The following is a 25,474-nucleotide window of genomic DNA, read 5'->3' on the forward strand; positions in this document are numbered from 1 at the left end:
TTTTTTATTCCAGGTAGTAAGTGCTTTTTCCAGGAAGTGCCCAAAGTTAACAACACGGTTTGAAGTTTATATTTCCGCCTCTTTTTTCACTTAAGATTCACAGATGCAAAATCACATCTCAAAGATAGTAAGAAATCTTCATGGTTTATTGGTTTTGAATATAACAACATGACCTATTACCACAGTAGAAGTTAGAACCTGCTTCATCTGACATGTATTTTGAAATCTTCCATTGAGAGGTACAGATCTTATGTCCCCGAACCTTAAAGATCATGGAACTGAGCCATAGATCCTCTTATATCAGGAGTTCTTGGAGTTTGCAGATGTTTTTCAGGTAGGCCTGTGAGCCCCATGGAATGCTATGAAAGAAACATCTTTCTGTAGGTCCATTTTGTAAGTTTATGGCTTTTCAAAAAATCCTCAAAGCGGTATAAGAACCAGAACAGCTTGAGAATTCTTTTACTGTAGTCTATTGAGGTTTTGAATGTTGTCAATTAATTTGTATGAAATTTCACATAATTTATGATTTTTTTCTTTAAACTTGGCATTTGAAACCAAAATATATAGTCACCAAAGATACATTTCAAGAATATAAGAGGCCTGGTTTACACCATGACATTTATTTCATTTGCACAAGTTGGAGAAGTGCGAAAAGCAGAAAGGACTCTGAAAAGCAGAAAGGACTGTAACTCCAACTATAGCTCCATTTCCTTTGACTCTGAGATTTCAGCTCCTACACAGCAGACTGAATGAAATTCTCTAAAGCAGATCCTCCCCTCCTGTTGCACAGTTGTAAGTTTGGCTTGTGGTCCAGCACGAGAATGAAAGATGGCTGAACACTGCTGGGCATCATCCGGGTCCTTGTGGGCACAGCCCTGTCCCAAGTAAATAAAAACAAGGGTCTCTGCCCCCCAGGGACTCACCATCTAGTTGGGGATACAAGACATGCACTCAATATATATTCAAAATTTTTTTCCCAACAGGCTACTCTATAAACTAAAAACTAAAGAATGTATACAGGATTTCACTAGAATACAAAATCACTATGGCTAACACTGCCCTTGAATATGATGTCTTATTAGGAATTTATAGATAATTTATACCTCATTTAATCAGTGGTGGTAATTCTTCAAAAGCTGCCCATGGAAAATCCAGTCATTTTGAATGATACATTTTGGGACTAAATTTTTAAATAATCTACATAGATTTCTTTTAAGGAAGTAGGTCTTCCCGAATTCAGAGTGTTCCACAATCTAAATAATTGGCCTTTCTGTTAACAGTCCTCTAGTTATAAATAGGCGAAGAAAGATTTCTTTCCTGCAAGACAGAGAGGGTGAGAAAAATATCCATATTTTTATTCACACTTATTTATATGCTCACATACATATAGATATGAAGTTCAGGAGAAGTTGCTCTTTTAAAAATACTTATCAGAATAGGTGCATTAAAACTTGATAAGGCTTGTAAAATTTATAGAGGCATCCCCTTCAAGGCCTGATGTGAGTTATGAAATCTAATTTTGTTTTCATAGCTCTGTGATAAAATTTTATCAGTGTTATAAAAGGGGTCTTTACTAAGATGGACCGGAAATCTGAACTATCTGGCCGGGCAATAAAAATACATTCCTTAGCTGCAAAGTGTCTGACAAGCAAGGTTTACCTGAAATTGATCGATAAGTCTTCCTTTTACAGTTGAGTGCATTCACTTTACCTCATACGATAATAGTTTTTTTTTAATGGTTTTTCCATTAATATCAGACTTCAGTGTTAGTAAGAAACAAGAAAGACATAAAAGGGAGGGAGACACGCCATCAGCAAAGAAGGTTGTGATCTTTAACGGCAGAGCAGCTGTGCTCACACAAAGTGCCTGTGTGGGTGAGCGCGGGGGCCTGTGTTGCCGATTGCTGTGAGCTGAAACGTGCTCCCCCCAAATTCACATGTCGAAGTCTTCACCCCCAGCATCTTAGAACGTGATCCTATTTGGAAACAGGATCATTGCAAACGTGATTAGTGAAGATGAGGTCATCCTGGACTCGGGTGGGCCGTTAATCCAATATGACCGGCCGTCCTTATGAACACGGAAGTTTGGACACAGACAGGCACATGGGGAGAATGGCATGTAGAGATGAAGGCAGAAGTCCGGTGATGATTTAGAGGCCAAGAAATACCCAAAGAGCGTCTGCAAACCACCAAACACTAGTGCAGAGGCATGGGACAGATCCCTCCCTCATATTCTTCAGAAGGAACCAACCCTCCTGTACCCGGATTTTGGACTTCTAGCCTCTAACACTGTGAGACAATGAGTTTCTCATGGTTTTGTGCTACTTCATTACTTCAGCCCTAGCCACTAATACGTGGACTGGCACAGCCATTGGGGTAGAAGGGGAGATCGTTGATGACTTGCCCCTCAGGACTGAGGGGCTGGCGAGGGCCTCTCCCATGCACTTGGCAGTGCTCCTCCCACCTGGGGCTGGCCATTCACGCATAACTCACTTTGCTTAACTTAGCCATCCTTGGGGGAAATCTTCCAAGCAGGCAGTGGCTAAACCATAAAATTATTCCTTGAAGGCATCCCGTGAACTTGGTTTTAGAGCTCCCAGTAACCATGACTGATGTTTCCATAGCACCAAATAACAGAGAAAGTGCAGGCTTTGAAGCTAGTTAGAGCTGGGCTCAAATACCAGCTCTGCCACTTACTGCTTGGAAGCAAGATATTTCACCTCTCAGAGACTCAGTTTTGCCATTTGTAAAATGTGAAAGTGGAAGTAGAAAAAATATCTACTTCACAGGGTGGTCATGAGTACAGAATGAAACAGACAGCAGTGTCAAAGGGCAGCATGGAGCCTGGCACGTGTGGACACTAGGCCAAGGCCACGTCAGGGCCCTTTCCCTTCCGTGTTTCTTCCTTGATCCTCACACCAAAGCACTTGCCCGACAGGGCAGGAGGCGAGACTCAGTGCATGCCCTTGACATCAAGCCCAGAGGTCTTTCCCTGGAGGAGCTCCCTCCAGTCCTGGCCACCACTAAGCTGTGCCATGGCCTCCTTCTGTCGCCCTGATAAAATTTAGGTTGGGTTTCCGAGAGTCAAGATGACCTGGATGCAGGTCCTAGAGAGAGAGGCTTCCCAAGGTCAACTGGAGTTCCGGCTGCCCAGTCGTCTCTCGCTGCTGATTCAGAAGCAGACTTTTTAAAAAGATTTTATTTATTTATTTATTTTTTAGAGAGGGAAGGGAGGGAGAAAAAGAGAGAGAGAGAAAAACATCAATGTGCGGTTGCTGGGGGTCATGGCCTGCAACCCAGGCATGTACCCTGACTGGGAATTGAACCTGGGACACTTTGGTTCGCAGCCTGTGCTCAATCCACTGAGCTACGCCAGCCAGGGTTTCAGAAGCAGACTTTTAACATTCGGTGGGACTCTGGAAATGAAAGAGGAAGCAGGAGCTCAGACGGGCCCTCAACCAGTTAGCGTCCCGATGAACGATCTCATAAACCGCGGCCTAATGTTCCTTCCATTCGGTTAGGTCCCAGTAGTTACTGTGTCAGCTCAGGAGTGGAAGAACCTGAATAGGTCCAAGGATATGTAAATTATTCTCAGAATAAACCTGTGTGATTAAAGAGAAATGTGGCTTTAGTGCAATCAAGGTGCTTCCTAGCTCTGTGATGCTTAGAGCAGAACAAGGTGAAGGTGACTTCAAAATGGTGCTGCAACGGTAATGCAGTGAAGGGGTGGGTGCACCCTCACACTTTCTTAGCTTCTCCTGGGGGAGGGGAGTTTGCTCATCTCAGGGCCCCCAGCACCCAGCAGCTCCTTACGGAGCTCAGGGCAATCTCAGAGTAGCTGGAGGGGGTGAGGAGCGGTGACTCTTGTTTGGAAATCTCCTAAATTGGCTGACTCCCACTTACATGCTGTTTCTGGCAACAGTGATCAGTCTGGGTCACCTCTGTGTCACTGGGTAAATATACTGAAAATTATTACTATTTGAGACAAATGTTTAACTGTTCTCTGATTATCTATGACACCGCAGGCCAAAGTCACAGCAATCTAACCTGGGAGTGAGTTTATTTTACTTTGTGATTTATGGAATGAGAATTCTGGGCGCTCTGTGGGACTAATTTAATACGAAACATTCAGATGTCTGTCTTATAATGCCATTCATCTTTCCTTCGCCTGCCTGCACCAGGGGGCATGGGGTTCAGAGAGCAGGCTCTCCCGTCTCAGCCACAAATCATCACACTTGTGAACAGGGTGACATCTTCCCTTCCAAGCCCGGCTGCTTGCAGCAGACACAGCGAGCAGTTAAGGGTCCATCTGGGCACTGATGAGAGAAGAAGGTTTTCCACTTTATCAGGTCTTAGGAATGTTTTCAGAGTTGCAACTAGCAAAAAGGGATTGGAGTCAGCATTGCTTCGGTTTGCTTGGTGATAAAGGAAATTCAGTCTGTCTATACTACCTCATCAACAAGTGCAAGACTTGCTTTATAAGAAAGTTGTGTAATAGTGTATGGTTTGATGTAATCATTCATGTCTTAGCTCAGGCTGCTATAAGAAGTGCCACTGGCTTATGAGCAACAGAAATGTATTTCTCGTAGGTATGGAGCCTGGAAGTCTGAGATCAGGGTGCCAGCATCCTCTTCCAGACTGCAGACTGCTGACTTCTCACTGTGTCCTCACATGGCAAAGAGCAGAGCAGGGAAGGAAGCTCTCTTATGGTTCTCACAAAGGCACTAATTCTGTTCATGAGGGCTACATCCTAATGACTTCATCTGATCCTAATTACTTCCCCCAAACCCTGCCTCTTTATACCATCACATTGGGGCACAGAATTTCAATACATGAGTTTTGGAGGGAAAAAATATTCAGTCCATAACAATGCATGTGAGGAGAAGAAATTTTTAACAAAAAGTCAAACTCTGTTTCAATTCCTATCTTAAAAAGAGGAACTTTTTAACCAGTTACCCTAAATCTTGCATTCATTCAACAAATATTCACTATTGCCAGCTGTAAGTAAGGAATATTCAGACACTGGGAATGCTGGTATGAACAAGCCTTGGCTCACTTTTGAGGAGTTTACAACAGAGACAGGGAGTTCCTGACAGAGCTGGGTGTGGGCAGTGGGCAGGGACAATTTCCCGGGAAAGCTACCGGAGGAGACTGTGCAAAGACATGGAACAGAGAACACCCGATTTGGGGGGGACTGAGGGAACCTTCAGGATGAGTGGGGAGCAGATCTCTCTGAACAAAGGCGGTGGAAACTGATACTGCGGGGCTCAGAAAGCACAGTATTCCCACAGGGGTGGGGTGCTACCTGCAGGAGTTTGTTCTATATTTGCATGACAATGAAGAGCCGCTAAACGTGTTTAAGGGAGAGAGTAACATAATATGATTTTCATTCTAGAGAGGATAAAGAATGGGAGAAGGGTGAGGCTGAGGGTATACAATGCCTAGTGAGAAAACCGTCAGTATTATCCAAGTGAGCAGTGGCCTGAAGTAAGTCGCTGTGAGTAAACAACTCCTAAGTACATTGAGAAAGTTGTTATCCAGGCTGGTCACGCAGAGTGCAGGGAGAGGGAGAGATGGTAACAAAAATCAAAACCCACAGTGGAATTCACTCTATCAAAATGACTGCATTAAGCCCGAGGCGAGGAAAGCTCTAATAAAAAGGGTTTGGCATTCATATTGATTTGGAAAAAATTGTGTGGATGCCAGAGTGTCTTTGAGTTTTGCCAAAGTATTATTCTGCAAGATCCACTTGATCAGACAGATTTGCTTGCATTTGAAAGTGTAACTTAAGAGTCCAGCCCTGGCTGATGTGGCTCAGTGGATTGAGTGCAGGACTGAAAATCAAAGAGTCGCTGGTTTGATTCCCACTCAGGCCACATGCCTGGGTTTTGGGCCAGGTCCCCAGCAGGGGGAGTGAGAGAGACACCCACACTTCGATGTTTCTCTCCCTCTCTCCCTCCTTCCCTCCTTTTCTCTAAAAATAAATAAATAAAATATTTTTTTTAAAAAAGAGAGTCCAACTGGTATCCATGATACTCTAACAAAGCCACAGGTTTCAACCTCAAGTTTGTGTTGCCTGTATAGCAAAGATCACCAAGGTTGCCCCATCGAGGTCAGTGTAGAGCATGTACTCAAGGGCAAGCCTCTCAATGACTGAAGAGGAACAGTGACAGCCTGGCTGATTCCATTGCTAATTTCATTTCTCACCGGTGAAGAGAGGAAAAGATCACAATGATGGCAGAACCGTGCATCCATACTGAAAATGCCCCGGAGCCCCGAAGGCCAGTCACGTCCACAGCTTCCCAAGGAGAGATGAACCCACACCGTTGCTTACACAGGCAAGCTGGGCTTTGTCTATCACAGGATCCCTCAGATCCTAACGTAAGAGGAGTAAAAGGCAGCCCTTGGCTGGCCTCCAGCCATTCGCCCTTCCATTAGAAGACACAAAGAAAGAAATTCAGATGGTACAGTGGCAGTGGAGCCAAAATAAAAATATAAAAAAGGAAGCAGGAAACAGAAGCCACGAAGCAGCAGAAGCCATGAGGAGGTAAGTGAGCATCTCAGCACAGAGCAGAAGAGCCCGGGGAGAAGTAGAAGTTTCCCGGCAGAGGCAAGGAGCACAGAGAAGCTGGGAAGCCAAGAGCCAAAGCGGCAGACTGCTGGGTGGCCATTTGGACAAACAGGCCGTGCATCTTGAATGGAGATCACCATGAAGCCTGGGTGCTGGGCTTTCCCCGGGCTTTCCCGCTTCCTTTTAATCCTTCTAACAAACCTCCATCACCGGGGGTAAATCTTGAGTGTGTCTTCATAGCTTGCCAACCTGAGCAAGCTTAATTTAATATAAAAGATCTAGTTCCCTTGAATGGCTTTCAGATGCACATTAAAAAAAAAAAGAAAGAAAAAGTCCAACTCCTGAGCATGACCCACAAAGCCCTCCAGCATCCGGCTCGTGCCCACCTCTCCCACCTCACTGCATGCTCATCATTCCCACGTTCGAGGCCTCTGCACATCCTGTAGCCACACCCCATCGAGTGCACCTTTGGCCTGGCTCGCAGAAGAGAGAGTGCCTGGCTTTATTTACATATGAATTAGTTCCTCGAAAAACTAATTTCCTTTGTATTTTCTTTCTTCCAAGGACAGTATCTGTCTCCCAATCTACATGGATTCCATTTATGAAGAAAACTATCTTGAAAATTAATTTGTGTAAGAGCACTTGTTACTGAAGGGAACCTGCCAGGACTGGGCAAACACAGAGCAGAGAGGCTTAGCAAGAAGTTCCTTCCGTGGAAAGAGGGTCACTTTGGCAAATAGGACCCCTACCTCTCCTGGTTTCAAAGCTGTCTCTCTTTGTACATCTAAAAATGCATAAGAAAAGCCCAAGAAGCTGGCTATTTCCCCACACTCAAAATTACGCTGTTCCTAACCCTGACATTATTCTTGTGACCCTTATAATAGCACAATTTTATCAGCACCAAAGGCAGCTTAAGTAACATGGGAAGCTTCAGCACCTCAAACTCACTTGTTTTGCCTCCACCATGTGGGTGGCTGGTCCGGACACAAGAACATTTCCATTATTTCTCAAGGAAACAGTGAAGAGTAAATGAGGGGACATTTAGACTCAAACCCTTATGCACACAGCAAGTGCTTTGTCTTCACAAACCCTGAACATGAGAATAAAAGCACCCACTGTGCTCTTGAAACCGTCCTTAGTGCTTGGGCCCTGCCCCACTGACAGGCAAAGACCTCCCGGGTCAGTTTCCTAAAGGGCGGTCAGCTACCACTCTCTGTCCCAGAGGCTCATGAATGCAGACTCCCTGCCCAACCTCAGTAAGAATCTCTGCCACCAAGCCTGGGACTCTGCATTTTACCACAACTGTGCACACAACCTTTGAGAAGCATGTTAGGGAAGCATTCTTGCTGATCTACAAATAGCTCCAGGGTAGAGCTGTTTTTAAGGTAAAAGATGGGACTTAAAGGCCCTTTGAAGAAAAAAAGCAAGGAAGACTGAGAAGAGAAGGTCAAAGGGCAAGGAAAGAAAAGAAAGGAAGGAAGAGGAGAAAGAACAGTACACATTTAAAAAGTGTTACGAGTATAACCAAATCTTATACTTGGTGGGGCACTAACCCTAGCATTTCCTGGGGGGTCCCCCCTGTCCTCCCTTTCTTTCCAGGGCAGTCTGCAGGCTCCTTTAAGAGAGTGTGCCCTTGGGGGATGTCCTGTAAAACTGCTGCTGCTGGTGGCACCTGGAGACCGACTGTCCAGCTGCCTGAGTTGGTCTGACAGAGCTGACATTGTTGCCCATCCTCACCCAGACTGAAATCCCAGTATGAATCCCTAAATTCGACACTTCTAGGACTGATAAGCCAAGACCTAACGGACCCAGCAGTTGACCGAACCTTCAGAATCCCCATTTTACTTGCCGTATAAATATGATTTCCCGTCTCCTTTCTTCCTCCCTCCCCCAGCCCAGTTGCACCATGGACGTAAGCACTTCCTCGCTCCTCATATATTTCTATTTGCACATATGGTACTGGGTGACAGCCTATGGATAGTAGTTTCACATTGCAGACTGGAAGAATTAGAAAATACTATATAGCTGGCAGCAGGCACCCACTGAACATCCACCGTCCGCAGTCGGTCCATTTACTTTCATCAGCCCTCTCCTGAGTGGTCTTTGTTGATCTTGCTTCGCAGCTGCTTCTGGCTGAGCAGCCCCAAATCATAACATTTATGCTGAATTCGAGTTTATTGTGTGGAGAACAAAACCGCTGCTCTTTCTTTCTGCTTACCAAACCTTAGGGGAGGTTGAGATGTGTTCAGAGGCGGGAGGGAACCGGAGACACTGGTGTAATAAAACCCCCAAGGAGCACCACTGGGTCTAATGCCACTTAACTAAGGACATTTGCATCTGATTCTGTAATGCCCGGGAATAACGCAGACCTGTGGGTTTTGATTGCTCTCTTCCAAATGATGCCAGAAAAAAACTGCTGCCTGGGCGAATCACAAATCTCAATGACACTCAGCACACCTGGGCTATTACTGAAGGTTCGCTCACAAATGCTACAACAGCTATGGGCCACAATTTCTAAGTGATTCTCTCTTGAAAGAGAACAGATTTATCTTTACCTTTTGTTGCTGTTAGTTTGTTGCTTTGTTTTCTTGACCCACAAAAATTATTTAGCTTTTATGAACAATCAAGAAAAAAAATGGAAATTCAGGGTTATTGCTCTCAGGAACTACCTCTGCATTTAGAATAATTACTAATGTGTCCTGTTTTATAAAGCTGACACAAACATCCCGATAAAAATGATCCTTATTTATAAATGGTGTCAGTTCATCTCAAAATGTCTGTCAAACATTCAGGCATATTGGTTTTAGTTAACTCGATTAGAAACAGACAGTTTCATTCCCTGACACTTAATCAGGCATCCAAAGCTGGAGGTGTGGCAGAAACTTCCAGAAAAGCCCTTCACCCGAGGATAATTGCAAATGCTGATTTGCTGTTCATTAACATCTGGATTACCTTAAGGGTTTTTGTGAACCAGCAGGAAATATATTTCTGGAGAAAGCCGCGGACTTGAGGATGGCTGCTATAGTATTTAATAATAAATGGTTTCCAGTTGATAGAAAATATTGAAATGTGACTTAATACATATGAAGCTGATTCAAATTTGATAAACAGGTCCCCAAAGGAAATTACTAGGTTTATTAAAAGCCTTGGAGGGCTGAACAGAATTGCAATAGTCTTATCCTGTAGCCCTTGCTGACGGTGGAGTAACTGCTCCCCAGTCCACCTTCCAGCCAACCAAAGAGGAAGGTCAATAATAAGGAAAGAGCAGGCCTGTTCTTAGTCCGAGGTAAAAGTGGCTATGAACTGCCAACTACCCTGGGCAAGCCGTCGTCAACAAAGCAAGTGTCGCTGCCTTGCTGGTAAAATGTGATGTGTTGATGACTGTTATATTACATCTAAAATCCCATTTACTAGTAATAGAAAAGTTCTGTTAAGAGTTTTGCCTTATGTCTCCTGGTGCTTGATACAGCCTTGTGTGATATTACCAATTTTCGCTTCAGGCGCATGCACGTGCAACAGTGAGGACTTCGCAGGAATTTGCACATTTGATCCAGGGTGAAATTATGCCATTTTCATAGCAAATCAACTTATCCTTGGCAACAAAATGATAGGCAGTTTTGCACCTTGAGAAATGCCTTTGTTTTCAAGATATTTTGAAAAAACATGGAATGCTCTGTGTTCATGGGGACTGCCATCCAGTCATTCTATGGAGAGGCCCAGCAGGTTAAGAATCCTGTCGGCCTTATGGTATACACCTGAAACTAGTATAAAATAATATTGAATGTAAACTATAATTGAAAAAATTGTAAATAAAAAAAATTCTGTTGGCCCACTTCATAACTGGGAGCTCATTCCTTAACCCTTTTTGCCTGGACTTTCTTGTTAAAAAAATGCAATCTTTTTCTTCTATGCATCACAAAGGTGTTCTGGAATGCCTTTGCATCGCTAACATCGCACAATATGCAGGGAAAATGTCTGCAAAAGGGCAAATTGCTGTGGAGGTAACATGTGAAATTTCATCTCAACGTGCTCTGCTTTCAGTGGTGTTGGAGGAGGCAGGGATTTATTCCTGCAGCCCTACTGATTTGAAGGCTGGGAGTAAATACCAGGCCTTTTGCAGTGATTACCGAGAGCCCCTTTCAGTAGAAATGATCTACTGCTTTCCTGCATCACATTACAGTGGCGGGTGGAGGAGTGAGCCCAGCTGAACCATTCTGCACACACCTAGCCAGTCTGCAATTTATATTCAGGCAGAGTTGTGAGTGGCTTTCTGAGCAAGAGGGAGAAAAAGAGCATTTCTCTGGAAATCTTCCACAAGGACCAGAAACCAAACTCTGATTTGTTGCTGCTATTTTTTTTAATGATTCTTTCTTCAACGCAGGAAGAAACTGACACCTAGGATTGCTAAGCATCTCCCTTGATCCCTTTACATATATATAAAAAATCATTACATGAGTTTTTCTTCAAATAGTGCATATATCCTCCCCAACAGTTTCTGTACTGAGGACATAGTGTCTAGACTTTTGTTACTGAGCTTATGTCTGGGATGTTCCAGCTTCACTCTTGCAAGCGCATGTGGCCGGGCCTCATATAGTCTGGCACCGTTACTACAGGCCAAACTCAGGGGAAATTGCAGGAGGAAAGATCAACGCATGTGGCACTCGGTGGTCACCAGCCATTTCATTTTCGTTCAGTAAATGTAGGATGCTCACGTGGAGATTTGGAAAATACAGTGGCTGAGCCAGAAGAATATCAGTCTGGGTCAAATTTAACGTTCCACGGTCAAAGAGTCTATCTCATTATTTAAGTACATATATAACGTGACAACACTAATTTTTCAGTAGTAACTAGTTGTTTTCTTTTTTTTTTCCTGGAAGAAAATATACTGAACATAGTTATTTTACTGGCATCTCTTTGTCTACTTTTGTTGCTTTTCCAAGAGTCGATTTGAGGCATCACATGCTGTTCTACATAAACTGTGAAGGGTAATAACTTTTTAAAGAGACAGCATCAAATTAAAAAGGATGAATGGTAATCACATCGTAGTAAGTATATATCCATATACATACAGGCTGTACTAACAAAATGCAGCACAAAACATGATGGCGCTGCTAGACGCTGTGCTGATGTACCAGCTTCTGCAGCTTCTCGGATGGAGACACCACAATGTCTGTGGCTTCAGGGCCCTGCTGCCTTCGGATTCTGGCATAATTTGCTCTGATCTCCATCAGTTGTTTTAACTCTGTTAAAGAAATATTTTGAGAGACAAGTCAATGTATTTATGGAAAACAATGAAAAGTCCAGGATAGTGAAGCACTTGAAGTTCCCTCAGAAATCCTCAGCTCCCATGTTGGACTCTCTCGTTGCTCACCTGACTCGCTTATCACATCACAGATGTGTTAACGCTCTTTGGATTTCTACAGGACGGCAGTTGCGAGAGAAGGCTGGAGCCTGAATTGAAAGCTACCATAGAAGTGGTCTAAAAATTGAACCCACTGAAAAGGCGGTAAATACAGCCGTGAGAATAGTGTTCAGACCTCAGGAAAAATGGTATAAAACACTCTTTTAATCTAGTGTGAAGGAAACCATTCTAACAGTATCTGATTTGTTTTGCCAAAATAAGTTTTTTTTCAAAAAACAAATTTGATTCTTTGATGACTAACCTCCACATGCTAAATGTTTTTACATTATAGTACATGAAAGAAGTCATTAAAAGTGTTTAGTTTTGAAACTCCCAGGTTGTCTTATTTTCTACTACATACAAGCCAGGAAATCACAGAAAAATTAATAAGTATGTACATACACTTAGCATTTATCTTTTTAAGTATTCTGAGTATTTACATTTCTAACTTAATTATTTCAGAAAAAACAATGAAATGGCACTCATATAGGAAAATAAGTTTCTAAAGAACAACTAAATTAGAAGTTTGCTATTAATCAGATTTTTTAAAAAACATATATCACTTACTGGGAAGAATTAAGACAATCACAGAAAACCACTAACGCTTTCACCGTACGAAGGAAATACGGGGATCTACTTTCATAAAAAAAGAATCAACGTTCACATCATAGTAATCCACGTGGTTACAAAACTGAAGAATGTGCGTCTGTCCACGTGCCCTGTCACAGGTTCACGGAGTCGATGTGGAGGAAAATGGTAGGGAGCACAATATTTGCATTTCCAATTTTCTCTCTTCCCTTCACAGTTTTTGTTGGTAACGAGCCTGCCTCTGGGAAAGCAGCCTACATTTCTCACTGTATTTCGGATACCTTTTTGGCTCGGTTGACTGAAGCACAGTTAGCTTTATTTATCAGAAAGGCCCAATAAACACAGTGAGGCCGGGAGGGAGGGGCCCAGACAACAGAAGGCCAATCCAGGAGTATGAAAGATGCAGCACTAACAATGAAGGGGCTCAGAGGGTGCCTCCTACTATTCAGTTGTGCTGTAGTATCTCAAGTGCATTCATTTACTCAAATAGGTCAAAAATTCTTTCAGGGAAGGAAGCCTGCAAGATTTCTTTAATAGGCTGAGTGCTTGGGGAACACAGAAAGCAGTTGACTAACCCTTACTGATGCCAAGAACCCCACCATTGGTTTGTTCTTCTAAGAAACCACACAGTGAGGGTCACCAGGAGCTGGGGTGCTGGGTGACGGTGAATGATGGGGACAAGAGAATACAATACAAGATTGCAGCCTCTTCCCTAATATATAGGAAGGTGCTGGAGGGCCAGTTGTAGCATTCCTCAAAATAGTGCTAGGCTTCCCAACAAATTCCTCTTTTCCTACTTTTTGTTCTTCATTCCTATGCTCTTGTCCCTTCTGGACTAAATGTGAAAAATATGATGGCAACAGTTTGAAAAGTTTTTGGTTTATGTCCCTTATATATAACATAGCAATAATAATTTATGGTGACTTTTGTAAAAGAAATAACTTAGTCTTATTATTTTAGATATCCCAGGTAATTCACTTCTTAATCTTTTAATTTCCTCTAAAATAATTCCAATGTTCTTCAAAGTGTCCTAAAAATTATGTCTCTTTGCTGGTAAATGCCTACCTACCAAAGGGCTTTAAATTCCTCAGGATAAATAGGATAAAGGATAACATTTGGTTTAAAAACTAACACATGTTCTTTTCCACTGCTATCATTTATCAAAGAAAAATATCAAAGAGCAGACAAGATGATAAAACGAGCATATATTTATTACCAAAGAGAGGAAATCTGCAAACTGAGTAGTTGCTATTAATAAAACACTAAGTTTTAATAACTTGAAAGTAGGAAGTCAGGGGAGCCTCACTTGCTGCAGGGCTCATGCTAAGGAAATACCTTCAAGTCAGGCCCTTCAGGATTTCTGCAAATAAGGGCCTTGGATAAGGTGAAAGACAAATGGAACTCTGAAGTCTATAGAGCAACAGTGTCCTCAATGGGGTTCCAGCTCATAGAGACATGAATGAAACGTTAGTAACGTGGAACACAACAGTGTAGACGAGGGTAAGTTCTTCGAAGAAAAGAATGAATGCTTTAATTCTTCAGAAATTTGATGGACAAGAAGCTGTCACCATACCTTTTTGGGTTATGAAGCCACGTCCTGAGGACACACAGATGACCATGTCTCGCTCTATGTCATCCCACGAGTGAATCGGCTCTCCCTCTGGGGTGTACAGCATTCTGGCTGGGCAGGCCATTTTCAGGCGAGAGGAGCAGGCATCCAGCAGCTGGAACACCAGGGGACAGTCATTGGCAGGGGGAGTGTCACAACATCATTAAGTATTAAAAAATGAACTCTTTTAAGAGAACTAGTATTCCAATTCCAACATTTGCTGTACTTAGAAGTTGTTAGAAAGAGGTATAGAAAAAAGTTGGGAAGAAAGACATAAAAAGTTCACTCAAGTCCCTGAACAATGGGGAACATTGATGCTGTTCAGTGGATTTTGACTTTAGGTTCTCTGTTTTTCCATGTGGAAAAAGACCTCTTGCTGTTTAAGGAAGGCATGAATAGGAAAAACTTGGATTTGAGAATCTACACTAGAAAGAACAGCTTCAAAGTTTTGTTTTGTTTCTTCAACAAGGAAGGAACTAGAGGACAAAAACACTGACCTGGGCTCTGGCCTCTGTCTGACCTCTGAAAAGTGAGGCAACTTCCCTACAAAAGAGTCCCTTTAAGTACAAACCCAACGTTTTGGTCTAAAGGACACCTCTGACTCTATATCCTATAATTAGAAAGTTTTTTTTAACCTGGTAAATTTAAAAACTATCTGAAGGGGCCTTATTCAACTCCTCTCAAGTTTATTGAAAGTTATAAAAACATATGCACAGATGCAAAGTGTTGAAGGCACTATACAGATTAGTCAATGTGCGTCCAGATCCTGAAGAGAAGTTCCATTTAAGTGTGCATAAGATTTTAAGGCAAAATAATGAAAGCAAGCAGCTAGAAAGCGACAGGTTTTTACACACTTGCTTGTATGACTTTCACCTATTATAAAGACCAAACACCTGTTGCCCTAAAATGCGGGAGGCAGGTCTACATCGGCCTTAAACTGCCATTAATACTTCTTTCTTAGATCTATTCAGGGACTACAGTTCACAACAATGCAAGCCTGGCAGGGGGCAGAACGAGGCACACAATGACATCTCACATCTGGGACATGAATCAGTAATATGAAGCAAGACAAGACAGTGATGTGAAAATGCAATTCACAGAGTGCAGTTTTCACCTGCTACTATGAGCAAGGGATGAACGGACTGAATGATAATTGAAATTATCCAAGAATCCGTTCCCCTCTGTAGAGTGGGACAGTCACAGACGAGAGCGGGAGAGTGGTGCTAAATGCAGCCCTGCCCCTCCTGCTACATTACAGCCAGTCGGTAGCAATTTGACTAAATACTCTGCATATGAACCAGCCCTCCCACTTAAGATTGGCTAGGAGAATTCTGACGATGCCCAAGGTAAAATTTAGGGGAACTAAAGAGGACTGATTTAGCCTCTCTACTGTCAAGAGACCTCACCCTGTACAAAGAGGTATAAATAGAAAAATCAACAGCAACAATATGAGGCTTATGAAAACATTCTACAACATAAAAGGTGAAGATTTAGAGAAAGATCTAAAGCAGGAGTACATTTTAGAGAGTACCTGTACTTTGTTCCCCCCAAATTCAATAAAATACGGCTTCCATAAACATACATACACACAGAATTAGATGACAGAAAAGGGGCATTGCTGAGACGGAGGCAGAGAGGATGATGGCGACGATGATGACGACATGGCAACAACAAAATTTATCGGCACACTCCTATGAGCTACAAACTTTTCTTAAAGTTTTCAAGGACAAGTTAATTTCATTTTTTGGAAAAAATTATTTCCTCTTTTTGTTGATGAGAAAAATGGAGAACAGAGAGGTTAAATATGCTAACCAAGGTCACACAGCTAGTAGTAAGAAGGAATAGGGTTTCAAACTGGGATGAAGAGAAAGCCAAATGAGGAGCGAAGGCAAGGAAATGAAAGGCTCAGTGGTAGAGCTAAAATCTGTCTTAGAAGCAGACAAAAGGCAGACTCAAAATGGTAGAAAATAAAAATCAGTATTAGGGATGACTAATCGACTAGGCTGAGAAAATCTCATAGGATGTAGAGAAAGGATAAGATATAAAATTTATGAGAGAAAGTTAAACATCTGGAATGTCAAGACATCAGAATTAAACCTATACAATTTGGTGTCACTGGAGAAGAATCCAGAATAAATTAAACTTAACCATTGATTAAAAAAAAGAAGAAAACTTTCCTGTTCCAAATAGGCCCATGACTTCAGGTCAAATAGGTTAATGCAAGATAAGTCCATTTTAATGAAAAAAATGACTAACATTTAAATATAACTGGGTGAAAAGTGTGAATTTCAGACATAAGGGAAAATTCAGTTATGTTTAGACCAGTTTTATGCAACAGTGAATACTAGGAAAATGAAACAAAATCTATGAACCTTCTAGGGGAAAAGTGTTTTTAATATAAGAATTCAGTATCTAGCTAAATTATTACTTTTGGTTATGGGAAACAAAAGATATGTCATGAATACAAAAAATCAGAAATATATTACATATATTTCAGATTATTATGAATTGAATGAAATTCCTTCACTATGGGAAAATTATAATATAATATGACTAATATTAAGCAGAAGGCTACTAGAACATGGTTCAACTGCTACAAAATGGTCAGGAAAAAAATTAAAATTTTAAAATAAGTCTTCATAGAGCAAAGAATAAACTAAAAATGTAAAACATCACCAAAAAGGGATGTGGGCAAGAAAAAAATAAAATAAGTAACTCTAACTTTCCAGGTATTCATGTGGGCAAAAATATGCTGTTTCTTCTTTTTCCCCTGTGTTAAGAACATTTATTTTTATGATTATAACCAGCGCAATAAAACATAAAATCAGAAAATGAGAAATAGTTCTAAGGAATAAGCAAAATCATCATGATTAATAAATTTAATATGATTTCATTCTTAGGCAATTTTTGTGAATCAAATGAGAAATTAATAACAAGAAGAAGAATGTTTAATAAAGTGACGAAGAATAAAATGAATTCTAAAACATCAACAGTTTTTTTCTTTTTTGTTCACCAAATACAGACATTTAGAAAATGTATTTGGGAGAAATTCATCCCAGTAGCCAAACCAACTAGGAATAATAATTGCTATTATTATTCTTTTTAAATATTTTACTTATTTATTTTTAGAGGGAGAGAAAGAGAGAAACATCAATGTGTGGTTGTTTCTTGAGCGCCCCCTTCTGGGGACCTGGCCTGCAACCCAGGCATGTACTCTAACTGGAAATCGAACTGATGACCCTCTGCTTCGCAGTCTGATGCTCAATCCACTGAGCCACACCAGTCAGGGTGGAATAACAATTATTTTATAATGTAAGACCCTCATACAATTTTAAAATTTGAGAGTCAAGAATAGGCATATATATAGAAAATAATTCAATCTAGATGCAAAGACTGAATATTGTAAAAGGTGTCAATTCTCATGAAATTAATGAATAGCCTAATACAGTCAAACCCCTGTAGGATGATTTTAGGGTGTTGAAATATAATTCCCAAATTCATTCATAAGAATAAACAGTCAAGGGCATTCAAGTAAAATCTGAAAACAAGGGGCAGCAATAGGAAACTTTTATCAGATATTAAAATATATCATAAAACTATAACTCTAAAAATATTAGGTACATTAAATAGCTTAAAAACAGAAATTAGTATATATAATAATTTAGTATTTTATAAAATTTGTGTCCCAACTCAATGGGGAGAACAAAAACAGTTTAGTTAATAAATAGAACTTAACTGATAATTTCAATTCAACTACATAAAGCAAAAAAAAATAGCTTCACTCAAATATTACACTAGAAAAAGCATAACTATAAAAATTTTAAGAAGAATCAGATGAATTTTGACTGAAAGGGAAACAAAGCCTCAAAGCCTTTGACTGAAAACACCTGTGGGGGTTTAGGAGGCAGCAGGACAAACTCCCAACCTCACAGGAAAGTTTGTTTGAGGAGACCCACAGGGTCCTAAAGTGTACACAAAACCACCCACCCAGGAATCAGCACCAGAAGGGCCCAATTTGCTTGTGGGTAGTGGGGGAATTGACTAAAAGCCATCAGAGAGCGGAGCAAGTGTCCCTGTTCCCTCTTGGACCCCTCCCCCACATAGAGCACAACAACACAGCAACATGAGTTGCCCTGCCCAGCTGAACACCTAAGGTTCTACCCCTTACTACAAAACAGGTGCACCAAGACAAAAAAATGGCCCAAATGAAAGAACAGATCAAAGCTCAAGAAAAAATACAATTAAATGACGAAGAGACAGACAACCTATCAGATAGATGCACAGTTCAAAGCAATGGTAATCAGGATGCTCACAGCATTGTTTGAATACGGTCACAAATTAGAGGAAAAAATAAAGGCTATGAAAAGTGAAATAAAGAAAAATGCACATGGAATCAATAATGATGGGAAAGAAACCGGGACTCAAATAACAGTTTGAAACAGAAGGCAGAAACATTCAAGCAGAACAGAATGAAGAAACAAGAATTCAAAAAAAAAATGAAGAGAGGCTTAGGATCCTCCAGGACATTTTTAAACATTCCAACATCCAAATCATAGGGGTATCAGAAGGAGAAGAGGAAGACCAAGAAATTGAAAACTTATTTGAACAAATAATGGAGAACTTCCCCAATCTGGCAAAGAAAATAGACTTTCAGGAAGTCCAGGAAGCTCAGAGAGTCCCAAAGAAGTTGGACCCAAGGAGGAACACACCAAGGTACATCATAATTGCATTACCCAAGATTGAAGATAAGGAGAGAATCTTAAAAGCAGCAAGAGAAAAGGAGACAGTTACCCACCAAAGAGTTGCCATTAGCTATCATTCAGCAAAGCTATCCAGCAAAGCTATCATTCAGAATGGAAGGGCAGATAAAGTGCTTCCCAGATAAGGTCAAGTTAAAGGAGTTCATCATCACCAAGCCCTTATTATATGAAATGTTAAAGGGACTTATCTAAGAAAAAGAAGATCAAACATATGAACAATAAAATGAGAACAAACTCACAGCTACCAACAACGAAACCTAAAAACAAACTAAGCAAACAACTAGAACAGGAACAGAATAACAGACATGGAGATCACAGGGAGGGTTATCGGTGGAGGAGACAGGCAGAAAAGATACAGGGAATAAGTAGCATAAATGGTGGGTAGAAAATAGACAGGGGGAGGTTAAGAATAGTATCAGAAATCTAGAAGCCAAATAACTTACATGTATGACCCATGGGCATGAACTGAAGGGGGGCAATGAAAGTGGGAGGGGGTGTGTAGGGCAGAGGGGAATAAAGGGGGCAAAATGGGACAACTGTAACAGCATAATCAATAAAATATATTTAAAAACACACAAAAAAACTAATGTTAAATTATATGGATGAGAAGTTACAATAGTTTTTTGGGTGAATAAGGCAAATTGCAAAATTGAATATACCCTGTGATCTATGATCACAATGACAAAAAATTATAACTGTATAGGATCCACAGAAATATATCTACTAAAATTATAATAACTATGGTTATTTGTGGGTTTTGATAGAATTTTCATTTTCTTCTTGGTGTTTTTTCTTTTTCTAATTTTAATACAATAAGTACACACTGCTATATAATTAGAAAACAGAATGTAACTCAAAGAAGCAAAAACTTCAGTTACAATAGATTCATAAGGTTTCCTTTTGTAATTCTTCTAAATTTTCCGTAACAGTAGTCACTGTTGTAAACTGCTTGGGCTCCCAAAACAAATACCATATACTGAAGGTCTTTTTTTTTTTTCAAAGCTCATTTCTTATTGGTAATGAGTTCTAAGAATTTATTGTGTAAAATTATTATAAACAATAATTATATTTTGATGAAAGAAATGGTTTGGGGATCCATAAATTGTTTAAAATGTATTTTATTGATTATGCTATTACAGATGTCTCATTTCCCCTGCCTTATTCCCCTCCAGCCTGCATCTCCCCTCCCACCAGCATTATCCCCCCTTAGTTCATGTCCATGGGTTGTACGTGTAAGGTCTTTGGCTTCTCCATTTCCTATACTATTCTTAACCTCCCCCTGTCTATTCTGCACCTAACACGTATGCTTCTTATTCCCTGTACCTTTTTCCCGTTCTCCTCCCTCCACCTCCCTGACGATAACCCTCCATGTGATCTCTGTTTCTGTGTGTCTTAAACAGCAGAAATTTACTTCTCACAGTTCTGGAGGTGGAGGAGACCAAGATTGAGGTGCTGATTCAGTTTCTGGTGATAGATATCTTCCTGGCTTTCGGGCAGCTGCTTTCTTGTTGTGTCCTCACACGGTGAGGGAAGAGAGGAATCTCTCTTTTACTCTTCTGACAAAGCCACAAATCCTATCAGATTAGGGCCCGACCTTAAGACATTATTTAACCTAGAAGTGCTACCTCCAGATACAGTCACATTGGGGGTTAGGGCTTCAACATAAAATCTGAGGGGGCACAGTTTAATCCATAGAAGTTATTAATTTATTTTCTGCTCTAATGTAACCAAAGGGTATGATATCTGAGTTTCTATCTTGGCTGGGAGCTTTCCTAGAAATATATATATAGATCTGTCTCTGGAAGGAACTTGTGTAGCTTAAAAAGATCCCACATATAGATAATTCTTACATATTTTCCCATTTTACCACCAAAATGTCACTATTCTATAGAGATCGTGTTTCTAATTCATAATCAGAAAAATAAACATTACTTAATAAAAACTTAGACTAAATGCAAAATATGAATTAAATATATCACTATTTCACTTGGTTTTTACAAAGATCTATTTACATGAGACAAACTCAGTGAGTTTACAGAGCTCTTTTAAAATTAATTGGAAAATAAGGCATTTTTAGTACAGACTAAAATATCTAGTCTGCTTATGACCTCTAATGACATCCTTAATTCTCAGTTTTTCAAATGAGTCTAAATTACTCAAGTTTCATTTTTAAAGTGGATAATATAAATTCAATGTTTGTAATGTTTGCAATGACAAAAGCTCATAATAAAGAAACAATAGTCTACGCATTATTTTTCTCCCACAATCTGTTTTGTAAGTTTAACTTTCCCAGACAAGGGCTTCTCAGGGCGGGGCACATGGCCATCATGGAACTATTGCGTATTCCCTGTGGGCATGAGGTACTTGTGTCTGCAAATCAAAGGGGGCTGTTTCTCATTTTTTCACCTTCCACACACACATTGGGAACTGTTCCTGGCTGAGAGAGAACACACTAATTTTGAAATTCTGTAGGATAAGAGGTGTTACAGGAATGGGCAAAGACAAATGCTTCTGGTCAATAGAAGGAGGGGCCTGGGCCATCATAAATCAGAGAAAGATGTCGGCCCTGAGGAAAGAGCCACTAATCTGGTGAGGAAGCCACCGTGGTGCGTTGATGACAGATGAGCCTACAGCAGTTGCAGATGAGGGCCGCTCTGGCAATGTCCGAAGGGTGGGTAGGAAGGATGTGGTTAAATCATCCAGAATGGCCACAGCAGTGAAAGGAGTTGAGGGAAAGCCTGCATTAGAGGGGATTCAAATACTGTCTGGGGGTTTCATTACAGAGAGGGGAGGGAAGCGCTGTGATATGTGTCCTGTCCTCATTCTCCTGGTGAAAGTGCCAACCACGGAAACTTCTCACTTCTTTGGAATTGGTGACAGTGGGCTGATTCCCCCAGAGAAGTCTGAACCTTCCCTTCCTGTTGTCCGTCTGATTCACACGCAAGTCCACTCTCCAGAAGCATTCTTTACAGCCTCATAGGCTGAAATGGTACATTCATAACCAATCACAAAGAACCTGAGGCAGTCCCTAAAAACAAAAATGAAAGGCATGGACAAGGAAAGGAAAGGAAAAGAAAGGAAAGGGATAAGCAAGAACTTTTTAAAAAATAAAGCAAAGGAAGAAATCACATGCAGAAAACCGTGTAAGCATTTCCCAAGTATCTTTCTACACACTGAGCCACAGTAATGTGCCCAAAACATTGCTTTCACGATGCCCCTGCCTTATTCAGGGAAGACCAGTGGCGCAAGCACTTTAGTCTGGGATGGTGTAAGGGACTGAATTGTGTCCTCCCCCAAACTCATAAGTTTAAGCCCTAACATTCAATGTGACTATATTTGGAGAAGGGGACTTGAAGGAGGTAATTATGATTAAATGAGGTCATTAGGGTAGGGTGCTTATCCGATAGGATTGTGGTCTTAAAGGAAGAAGAAGAGACTACAGCCTTTTCCCTCTCCCCCTCCACGCATGCATGGAGGAAAGGCCATGGGAGGACCCAGAGCAGGGAGGAGGCGGCTGTCTGCAAACCAGAAAACGAGGCCTCATCAGAATCCAGCCCTGCTGGCACCTTCTCTTGGACTTCTCAGCCTCCAGAACCGTGAGTAATACATTTCTGTTTGAGCTGCCCAGTCTGTGGTGTCTTGCCATGGCAGCCCAAGTAGACTACTACAGGTAGCGTGTGGCTCACGCTTTTAAACAGTGTCTCCAGTTGTGTGGATCTCTCTCTACTTGTCAGTTCAAGACCATCCTCCTTATATGATTTATGAACTCCAACACCCACATTTTGGGGTGTGGTGCCCCTTATCCTTTTAAAGGACTTTTCCACCTAAGATGTTGAATGTGACCCATTTCTCAAGTTCCATCAGCCATCCTGATAGATTCCTCTGTGGAGCCTTCCTCCGCCTCCCCGGGCAGGCAATGTTCCCCTCATCTGAACTACTGGCTTTCTGCCTACACTGCTAATTGGACCACATCACATGCTGTTAGAGCTTCTCCGAGAAGAACGTTTGTGCCCTTAGCAGATACATTTTTCTTAACAAAGACCATCTGTGTTCATCACAACAAAATATGGAACACACAGAAAAACACACAAGAAAGAATACCACTTTTATGAGGTCACCAATAATAAGAACATCCAGGAAACACTTCCCAAAATAACACCTTTCCAGTCTTTTTTTCTAGGTGTGTGCATGTATGTATACAGAATTCAGCTCTACGTGCTTTCTATTTTGCCTTTTTTCACTTAGTATATCAAACACTTTTATTGCCGTCATTCTTTCTAAAGCTGGTGTTGAGTTATAATATGCCATCCTCTGTACTATAATTCACTTGACCAACTCTCTATTTATGAGTGTTTATTTCTAATCTATCTGTATTATAAATAGCACTGTGATAAATATTCTTACTAAACAGTCCTTGCATAAATTCATGAACATATCCTTAGGGAAAAGTTCAGAAGTACATTTTCTTATAATATGAATAGCCACATTGTCCTACAAAACATTGTACTTCAGTCAACATGACAGTGCCTGTTTCTCTACACCCAAGTAAACCTTGATACGTTTTCAGTGCTTTGCCAATTTAAAATATTAATTTAATGAGAGCATAGACCACATATTATGTTATCCCTCTTCCTGCTACTACTACTCACAGTATTAACCTGTGAATTATACTACACTATAAAGTTTTCAAAATCTTTTCACACACATAAATTGGAATAATACCTTACAGCATCTAGCACAATGCCCTGCATGGACAAAGTTCATTAAAAAGTTGCATGATCGTGGAATAATCATGCAACTAAATTATGAAGTGACATTTATATGCTATGTCAGAGTCACATAGGTCAAAAAGTCATCCCTCCACCACATGTGGAATTTTGGTAAGAGTTAGCATAAGTTGCTATCAGACTATCCTGAGTCTGATAAGCCCTTAATCCTATAGTCCCTTTTCTAACTTTTACCTACTTATCAGTTGCCTCACATTCCCCCACTAATGTATCAGTTCTAGCTGTAATGCATTTTAAGACTTAGCATCTACAACACAAACTGAGACTTTCAGTGAAGCCAACAAGGAAGAATTATACCATTTTATTTTTTTCTATGTATATCAAGTGTCTTTACTTGTATTCCTAGTTTTGAGTACATTTCCTATATTTGTATCTCCTTTCTCAGGCAGAGCGAGTTGGTTGTCAACTTCTGAGATGTGATTGCTTTCCCAGGTCTTATTCAAAGCCCCTATCAAAGAGGGGCGGTCTCTGTCCCACTTTGAAACTGGGCCAGTCTTCGGGCAGAACCCCTCAGAGGTGCCCCCAGTGCCCCAGACGCCCTCACCAACCTGTGCGCACCAGCCAGTCTCTTACACCGTCTCGCTTTCCCTCCACCTGCACCGACTTCTCACCTTTCTGTGACTTCCTCTTGTCCTCCCACTTTTTACAAAAAACATTTCACAAAATAAAAAAGCCAAACAACTCTGTAAGATATCACTGAGACGGGCAGGACTTTTTAAAGGTCTACCACAAGCCATTTATTAGGTGCCTAAAGTTTTTAAAGACCAAGACAAAAATGTCAAATGTTAGAACTATGTCCTTGATATTGCAATAAATGAGCTGCTCCTCATCTTTCCCTTAGCTGATACTTTAACTTTGGAAAGTGAAAGTTTGCTGCAGTCCCAGGACCCTGGGACTAAAACTAAGATGGATTTTTCTCTGATGAATATTGTTTTTTCTACAGAGAACATATCTAGTGAATAACACCTGACAAGGGAAAAACCATTCCGTTTTTAAAAAATTATTTTACTGTTGTTCGATTACAGTTGTCTGCATTTTCCCCCCATGGAAAAATCATTCTTCTGTAAGCTGGTTTTAAAACAGAACAGGAAACTTGTTTTAAATTATTCCAAAGGTTAGACTTCACTCGTTGGCTGCAGTGGATTTAATTGTCATTGTTCTCTGGTGGCCAAGAGTCACATTCCGATTCACACTCACATACACTGGACCCCACATTTCACTCATCTGCACTCATTTAACCATCATGCCAATCCTGTGAGGAAAGTATCATTCCCACTGCACTGTTGAGAAAATGAGGTTAGACAGGTAAAGTAATTTGTCTCACTTAATCATTCAGAAGTATCAGAACTGGGATTCGAACCCAGGCCTTCCACGTTGGGCTTACCTCTGAAATAGTCTTGCCCCAGGCATAAGTGCCATCCTCAGGTCTGCACCCATTTAGATAAATCCAGACTCGTTTGGCATCGGGTTGCTTATACAGGCCGCTCTGCTTGCGTGCTGTACGTTTAGTTGCGATTGGAGAATTTCTCTTGGATTGCTGTTCTTGGACTTCAGAAAGGTGTGCCTGTCAAGGAAAGCCCAGAGAATGACGTGTTTAGAGAATGCTCTGTCTAGTGTATGTGTGAAGAATGTAATGAAAGACAGAAATCTTAGAACTGTAAATCACATTGAAAAAAAATTTTTTAGGATGTGCATTACCCTCTCCTGTCACTGAGTCTTCTGTAAATTTCCTTTGCTTCAATGAATCACTGAAGGCAAT

At 40.9% G+C, this 25,474-nt stretch overlaps 1 protein-coding gene across 5 annotated transcripts in view; it reads right to left on the reverse strand.

Annotated features, from left to right (window-relative positions):
• Positions 1 to 980: 980 nt before the first annotated feature.
• Positions 981 to 25,474, reverse strand: part of DCDC1 (doublecortin domain containing 1) — a 360,320-nt gene continuing 335,826 nt past the window's right edge. For 3 of the 5 annotated variants that reach the window (XM_036029175.1, XM_036029174.1, XM_036029172.1), the window contains 3 exons: positions 25,100 to 25,279; positions 14,133 to 14,283; positions 6,008 to 11,812 (listed from right to left, as the gene is read on the reverse strand). In XM_036029175.1, the coding sequence (XP_035885068.1) occupies positions 11,682 to 11,812; positions 14,133 to 14,283; positions 25,100 to 25,279 (462 nt within the window). In that variant the 3' untranslated portion in view covers positions 6,008 to 11,681. Of the gene's footprint in view, positions 1,318 to 6,007; positions 11,813 to 14,132; positions 14,284 to 25,099; positions 25,280 to 25,474 lie in introns of those variants that run through there. The other 2 variants (XM_036029173.1, XM_036029176.1) reach the window with 2 other exon arrangements.

Source organism: Phyllostomus discolor, chromosome 6 (assembly GCF_004126475.2).
Source record: "Phyllostomus discolor isolate MPI-MPIP mPhyDis1 chromosome 6, mPhyDis1.pri.v3, whole genome shotgun sequence".
Taxonomy (NCBI): domain Eukaryota; kingdom Metazoa; phylum Chordata; class Mammalia; order Chiroptera; family Phyllostomidae; genus Phyllostomus; species Phyllostomus discolor.